Source organism: Thalassophryne amazonica, chromosome 7 (genome assembly GCF_902500255.1).
Source record: "Thalassophryne amazonica chromosome 7, fThaAma1.1, whole genome shotgun sequence".
Classification (NCBI taxonomy): Eukaryota; Metazoa; Chordata; class Actinopteri; order Batrachoidiformes; family Batrachoididae; genus Thalassophryne; species Thalassophryne amazonica.
The window spans coordinates 106,893,770-106,902,279 of NC_047109.1; the positions used below are offsets into that span (position 1 = coordinate 106,893,770).

General features: G+C 41.0%; 1 protein-coding gene across 2 annotated transcripts in view; it reads left to right on the top strand.

The window, feature by feature from the left end:
* azi2 (5-azacytidine induced 2) overlaps positions 1 to 5,466 on the top strand; it is a 46,428-nt gene extending 40,962 nt beyond the window's left edge. The window contains exons 8-9 of one of the 2 annotated variants that reach the window (XR_004561946.1): positions 3,598 to 5,186; positions 5,293 to 5,466. Coding sequence is in view for 1 of the 2 variants with exons in the window: in XM_034175283.1 (XP_034031174.1) it covers positions 3,598 to 4,040 (443 nt within the window). In the remaining variant the exon portion in view is untranslated. Of the gene's footprint in view, positions 1 to 3,597 lie in introns of both variants that reach the window. The other variant, XM_034175283.1, reaches the window with a different exon arrangement.
* Positions 5,467 to 8,510: the final 3,044 nt, after the last annotated feature.

The window sequence follows — 8,510 nt, forward strand, 5'->3', positions numbered from 1 at the left end:
GCTGTCTAAGGACACCAGGGACAAAACTGTAGACCTGCACAAGGCTGGGATGGACTACAGGACAACAGGCAAGCAGCTTGATAGAAGACAAAAACTGTTATGATTATTTATTAGAAAGTGGAAGAAACACAAGATGACTGTCACTCTCCCTCGGTCTGGGATTCCGTGCAAGATCTCACTTTGTGGGGTAAGGATGATTCTGAGAAAGCTCAGAACTACACAGGAGGACCTGGTCAATGACCTGAAGAGAGCTGGGACCACAGTCACAAAGATTACATTAGTAACGCATGATGCTGTCATGGTTTAAAATCCTGCAGGGCAGCAAGGTCCCCCTTCTCAAGCCAACACATGTCCAGGCACATTTGAAGTTCACCAGTAACCATCTGGATGATCCAGAGGAGGCATGGGAGAAGGTCATGTGGTCAAATGAGACCAGAATAGAGCTTTTTGGAATCAACTCCACTTACCATGTTTAGAGGATGAGAACAACCCCAAGAAAACCATGCCAACCGTGAAGCATGGGGGTGGAAACATCATACTCTGGGGGTGCTCTTCTGCAAAGGGGACAGGATGACTGCACCGTATTGAAGGGAAGATGGATGGGGTCATGTATTTCAATTTTAGCAAACAACCTCCTTCCCTCAGTAAGAGCATTGAAGATGGGTCATGGCTGGGTCTTCCACCATGACAGTGACCCCAAACACACAGCCAGGACAACTAAGGAGGGGCTCCGTAAGAAGCATTTCAAGGTGCTGGAGTGGTGTGGTCAGTCTCCAGACCTGAACTCAATAGAAAATCCTTTGAGGGAACTGAAACTCCAAACCTGAAAGATTTGGAGAAGATCTGTGTGGAGGAGTGGACCAAAATCCCTGCTGCAATGTGTGCAAACCTGGTGAAAAACTACAGGAAACGTTTGACCTCTGTAATTGCAAACAAAGGCTATTGTCAATGGTACAAACAGGCAAGGGACTCATAATTTCCTTGAAAGTGTTCATAAATTCTTTGTTCTTCTGGACAGAGTTACTGAATAAATTGATTCAGTTGCAGTGTGCTCATATTGACCTGTTTATGGTGCATCTGGAAAGTATTCACAGCACTTCACCTTTTCCACATTTTATGTTACAGCCTTATTCCAAAATGGAGTAAATGAATTTTTCCCCCTCAAAATTGTACTCCCAATACCCCTAAATGTTTTTGGGTTTTTGTTGTTTTTGTTTTGTTGTTTTTTTTTTTTTGCTTGTTTGGTTGGTTTTGTTGTTGTTGTTTTTGTCAAAAAAAAAAAATCAAAGAAATCACGTGTACATACGTATTCACACCCTTTGCTCAGTACTTTGCTGTTGCACCTTTGGCAGCAGTTACAGCCTCAAGTCTTCTTGAATATGATGCCATAAGCTTGGTGCACCTATCTTTGGGCAGTTTTGTCCATTCCTCTTTGCAGTCGGTGCACAGCCATTTTCAGAGATGTTCAATCAGATTGAGGTCTGGGCTCTGCCTGGGCCACTCAAGGACATTCACAGAGTTTTCCTGAAGCCACTCCTTTTTATATCTTGGCTGTGTGTTTAGGGTCATTGTCCTGCTGAAAGATGAACCGTCGCCCCAGTCTGAGCTCAAGAGCGCTCTGGAGCAGGTTTTCATCCAGGATGTCTCTGTACATTGCTACGTTCATCTTTCCCTCAATCCTGACTAGTCTCCCAGTTCCTGCCGCTGAAAAACATCCCCACAGCATGATGCTGCCATGCTGCACTGTAGGCATGGTGCCTGGTTTCCTTCAAACACTGCACTGTCAACTGTGGGACAGCTGTTGGACCTTATATGTAGACAGGTGTGTGTCTTTCCAAATCATGTCCAATCAACTGAATTTACCGCAGGTGGAAACCAGTTAAGCTGTAGAAACATCTCAAAGATGAAGAGTGGAAACAGGATGCACCTGAGCTCAATTTTGAGCTTCATTCCAAAGGCTGTGAAAACTTATGTACATGTGAAATCTTGTGTTTTTATTTTTTAATAAGTTTGCAAAAATCTAAAACAACAAAAAAAAAAACACTTTTTCACATTCTCATTATAAGGTATTGTATGTGGAAATGGTACTGTTTTCACTCATGGTAACAACAACACAAGACTTATCTAAACTGACTAAACCAATTGAACTACAAAAACACAATAACACTAACAACACTGTTAAACTAACATGAACCACAATAACATTTAAAACTACAAAACCCTGAGCTCCCATGGTGCATTGGCATATTTAGAGGGACAAGGAAGGCCCTTTAAAAGCCCATAATGCAAAGGATTTCTGGGGCTTCGCTCCGCTGGGCCCCCACCGGGGCACTCCCTAAGCGGGCCCCGAACCCTCAGCTTTTTAAGGTGATTTTTTTTTTTTTTTCCATCCCATTACTCTACTAAAACATCCTGGTGAGAACCCTGTAAAGTGGGATTTATTTTCTTAGTCATGTTTCCTCTCTGTGCGAAAGGAATGTTGAGATTTTTTTTTTTTACCTCCGCCAAGGAGGTTATGTTTTCGGTCGAATTTGTTTGTTTCTCAGCAGGATAACTCAAAATGTTTTGAACGGATTTTGATGAAATTTTGTGGAGTGGTTGGAAATGACAAGAGGAATAAGTGATTACATTTTAGGGGTGATCCGGATCACGATCCGGATCCAGGAATTTTTTTTAAAGGATTCTTCACCATTGCGGGATAACGGGAATTTTGACATTCTAGTTTCTAACTCGGCAAAAACAAGGCAGAAAGGCTTGAAAAAAAAATAAGGGTGTAACATAGTCAAATGTTCTATCAAACAACAAAGTTTGGTGATGATCGGATCCGGATTCCGGATCTGGTGATCCAGAATATGCAAAAATATAGGGAAAATAGAAAATGTCAGTGTGAGGTGACAAATGAAGCTAGAGATGCACAACTAACACCACTTTGTAGCTGAATCTGTACTGATTCAGTAAGGTGTCATCAGATTTGATGTAGCTTCAAATGTTATGGAGCTAGAGCCAGAAGAAAACCGCCATTACCGAAAAATCGTTTTTATACAATAACTTTTGAACTAATAAAGACATAAGTGATTCCAAGTTCTAGTGGTATGTTTTCATGGTCAAGGATGTCAAATATACAGGTGTATGTATCATAGTTTTGGCTGTAACACTGAATTGTTGAATAGATCACTGTGCCAAGGAGGGAATCTCTTTAGGGTCAGTGACCCTATGGCCTTGGCGGAGGTTTGCACTCTGAGTGCTTCTAGTTTATTTATTTGATCAGCTGTTAAAATGTGTGTTTTACACAGTGGCAGACATCTTGCATAAATTATACAGTCTTTTAAAATATTTTTGTCAGGTAGGATATAAACAGATGATTAGTAAACAAAATCATTTTCTGATCCCCAATCAGTGAGTCGAGTTGGATTTGGCAGCACATGTAAATGTCACGCTAATAAACCTTACTGCATTGAACTGAGTGCAATACGATCATTAAAGTCCAACTCCTTAAAATGCCCTTCATTAGTGGCACAAGTACAAACGTGTGTTGTGTGACCAGTGTCTTTTGTCATTTCTCAAATGTCCTCTGTCTGTCCATTTCTCCGGCTCCAGCTGCCTCAACCGTTCCAATCCAGTGTCTGGATGATGTGGAGAAGAACAACAACCACCCACTTCCCCGTACATCAGTGCCTCGTCCTCCTAGCGCTCCAGCAGTGCCCTCATGTTCTGGTCGGCCCTGCCCACCTGCTGGGGTCCCGTCGGGCCTCGTGCTGCTGGACGGTCTGAGAGAGGACTGTTGGTACAGTGGGCTCTGGTCCACCCAGCACTGCTCCGGAGAAGCTTTGGGTGTGAGCGACACCTGTTCAGTCATCCTGCCCCCACCTCCCCTCAACCAGGCCTCCCTGGATGACAGCTCGAGGTCTTTCCCCAGCCCTCCCAAGCCAAGTGACGCCATGTTCTGGGAAGGTCACTCTGCCGTCTCTAACTCCTCATCCTCAATGGGAAACTGCAGTCCCAGGAGCCCGCCCAACACTGAGTGGACCAAGCCGTATTGAGAGGAAATGTAACGGGGAATAAATTGAACTCAAACCCTGCGACATAGCTACCACCTAACTTGCCTTAAGTAGAATAAGACCACTCCCCTGGGCTGGACTGGGCCTATGTGTCAAGAGAACCAGTCCAGACTAGAACAGGCCTTTGCGAGGTACAGACACCTTAATTTGATGTCTGTGCAGCCTGCACTGCTGAATATATTTGACTTTGCAGAGGATAAAGCTGAGAGACCATCGAACGAACCGATAGTGTCTCCTTATGTGTGCACATGCATAAATGTGCTGGCATACAAGCAATTTTGTGTGTGTGTGTGTGTGTGTGTGTGTGTGTATATATATGCACATTAAGAGTGTGCCTGTGCAGATCAGTGTGTGAGCATCTTCTGCCTGCTCTGTACCTCTTTTATTATAAATTGAATACAGCTGTGGGGCCTCTTTTGTTTTGTTTTTTTGTTCACTGTGGCCGCTGATTACCGAGGCCACAGCTGAGGAATGGAATTTGTGAAGCTCGACTCCCTCCAATGCAAGACTTCTTATGTTTGAGTGCTGTACTGTACACAAGGTATATATAACCCTATCTTTGTCTCATGGTCGTGTGAAGGACATGTCTAGGTATGACAATGTGTTCGTTTTTGTACTGTGAAGGGGGGAGAAGAGTTTTTGTTCATCAAAACGAAAACTTCATGGCAGGTATTTCCTGAGGGCCACACAATACAAATAAATTGTACATCTATCTCTGCTTGAGCTTGGCCTTTTTCAGTTTAAAAAAAGAGAGGCATTTTTATATCTGGTCCCACAGTGCTGTTGGTCCTAGTCAATGGGTTTGTGACGAGTTGCACAGGAAAATTAGAAATGATAGAAAATCAACTAATTGAAGTTGAGACAAAGGCAATACTGACACAAACCTGCTTCATTAAACCCAGTCTTGAACTTTTGCAAGGTATGATCTACAGCAGCAAGTTTCATCACAATCTATGAAGTTGTTGTGGCATTATCGTATACGCTAGGTTTACGTTAGATTTAAGCCCTTGATCGCCATAATTGTAACCGAATCGTGCCGTATCAAATGTTGCTGAGATAATGAGATTACTTTCTGTACGCAGTTTCACCTGTACCAGGTTTCTTTGTAAAGATATCTTTGTATATAAGGTTTGAGATTCTGCCCCCTGGTGACCAAGGTCTTAGCGAGGTGACTTCTGGTGCCAAGTTTCTCCTTGATACATTTAGTCTTTGTAAAGCTATCTGTGTATACAAGGGTTCAGAGATTCTGCCCCCTGGTGGCCAAGGTCTTTGTGAGGTGACCTCTGGTGTCACGTTTTTCGTTGATACAACCCCTGGCAAAAATTATGGAATCACCGGCCTCGGAGGATGTTCATTCAGTTGTTTAATTTTGTAGGAAAAAAGCAGATCACAGACATGACACAAAACTAAAGTCATTTCAAATGGCAACTTTCTGGCTTTAAGAAACACTATAAGAAATCAAGAAAAAAAATTGTGGCAGTCAGTAACGGTTACTTGTTAGACCAAGCAGAGGAAAAAAATATGGAATCACTCAATTCTGAGGAAAAAATTATGGAATCACCCTGTAAATTTTCATCCCCAAAACTAACACCTGCATCATATCAGATCTGCTCGTTAGTCTGCATCTAAAAAGGAGTGAACACACTTTGGAGAGCTGTTGCACCAAGTGGACGGACATGAATCATGGCTCCAACACGAGAGATGTCAATTGAAACAAAGGAGAGGATTATCAAACTCTTAAAAGAGGGTAAATCATCACGCAATGTTGCAAAAGATGTTGGTTGTTCACAGTCAGCTGTGTCTAAACTCTGGACCAAATACAAACAACATGGGAAGGTTGTTAAAGGCAAACATACTGGTAGACCAAGGAAGACATCAAAGCGTCAAGACAGAAAACTTAAAGCAATATGTCTCAAAAATCGAAAAATGTACAACAAAACAAATGAGGAACGAATCGGAGGAAACTGGAGTCAACGTCTGACCGAACTGTAAGAAACCGCCTAAAGGAAATGGGATTTACATACAGAAAAGCTAAAGGAAAGGCATCATTAACACCTAAACAGAAAAAAACAAGGTTACAATGGGCTAAGGAAAAGCAATTGTGGACTGTGGATAACGATGAAAATCATATTCAGTGATGAATCTCGAATCTGCATTGGGCAAGGTGATGATGCTGGAACTTTTGTTTGGTGCCTTTCCAATGAGATTTATAAAGATGACTGCCTGAAGAAAACATGTAAATTTCCAGTCATTGATGATATGGGGCTGCATGTCAGGTAAAGGCACTGGGGAGATGGCTGTCATTACATCATCAATAAATGCACAAGTTTATGTTGATATTTTGGACAATTGAAAGGATGTTTGGGGATGATATCATTTTTCAAGATGATAATGCATCTTGCCATACAGCAAAAACTGCAAAAACATTCCTTGCAAAAAGACACATAGGGTCAATGTCAATGAGCAGATCTGATTTGATGCGGGTGTTAATTTGGGGGATGAAAATTTACAGGGTGATTCCATAATTTTTTCCTCTGCTTGGTCTAAAAAAGTAACCGTTACTGACTGCCACAATCTTTTTTTCTTGATTTCTTATAGTGTTTCTTAAAGCCAGAAAGTTGCCATTTGAAATGACTTTAGTTTTGTGTCATGTCTGTGATCTGCTTTTTTTCTACAAAATTAAACAACTGAATGAACATCCTCTGAGGCCGGTGATTCCATAATTTTTGCCAGGGGTTGTACATGATGTCGTCAAACAAATCCTGGATCGGAGATTCGATGAAAAAATTTGAAAATATAAAATTTTATAAATTCTGAACACGACTGGGCTTTGTTGAATTGTCTCCTGGGCTAGGTCAGGACCCAACTTCAGCATTGTGAGACCCCTACTTCATACATTATTAGCTATCAACCAACCAAAATGCCAAATTACATATTTGAAAAATACATTATCATTAAATAACTATAAGGTAATGCGTTAAATTTGCATATTTTTCTGAAATTACATTTTATCCTCACTGGAACCAAAAACAAATTTTTCAGTGGTTTACTCTTTGACACAAAAGTCCACCTTTCAACACTTTTTTTTTTTTTTTTTTTTACTTGATGCAGAATTACTGTAAGTGCGATTTTCTGTTGGGGAATCCTTAAGCATAAAGGTTATGTGGGAGATTGAAATTTAAGGACTTATAAATACACTCTGCACACTCCACTGATTAAGTTGGAAATTACATTTACTGAAATGTTAAATGATTGAAAATGTACCTAAATGTGTCAGTGTTGATGTACTCGTATATGATGCACTTGTTTTGCAGTAAGAGGTTTGTGGAATGAAGGATGTTTCTCTTCAGTTCTGTTGAACGTCACACAAGTAAAAAATGGATCAATGTACAGAAAACTGGTTGATTATGAACAGAGGGAACATATCTGTATTTAATATGTAAATGATGGGCTTTCAGTACTTTGCTAAACATGGATTTGCATTTGAAGCCATGTTTTGTTTTGGTATTTTATTATTTTTTAATTTTCCCCAGTCCTCAGACATTTCAAATGCATTTAACAGTCAACAAGACAGTACCTGTATAACCTGAAGAAATGTGAGCTGATTTGTGGCATCAGTGCACACACACACACACACTTCCTTCTCTCTGTCTTCATGATGACTGTGGTCATTTAAGAAATGTTACTTTACAGTTGTAGTTTCATACTTCTGTAAACTATCTGCAAACCAAAATGCAATGTACAGTAGATATGGATTATATTTTAGATTTACTGCACTTCAGACTGTTTGTAAATATGATTAATTAAATGAATGACTGTGGGGCTGAAACCTTTTTTCTCCTCTCTGTGCTGTTAATGTGAACATGAGCTTCAATGAGTTTGATCAAATGGAAAAGCCAATGTAAATTACTTTTCAGCTTTATTAGCATGTTTTTTTTTTTTTAAGTAATCAAAATACAAACTGAGTTTTCATAAACTGCACACACAAGGGCTTCATTAATACAAACGACATATTGATGCGCTGGAACCACTTCCTTTCTGCATCGAGCACAGGACGCCAAAAAAATTAAACAGGTTTAAGCCCCTTTCACACCGGGCTTGCTCCCGGTTGCGCCGTGCGTCATTATGACGACGCCACGTGGAAGCACCTCAGTGCAGAGACAATGCAGCTTGGTGCCACAACAGCACGAGGGCGCAAAGGAGGAAGCAAGTCGGGCGCCGAAAAATTAAACCTGTTTAATTTTTTTGGTGTCCTGTGCTCGACGCAGAAAGGAAGTGGTTCCAGCGCAAGCGGGGGCAAAGAGGCGTTACCCGGCGTGACTCGGAGCCAATTTATGATTCCTGCTGTGTTCCGTTGTTCCCGCAGTATAAATCACACAGGATTGTTTTTATACCGTGTACTCAATGCAGTAAAAACTACATGCTGAAGAAAAAAAAAATGAAGACTGATTG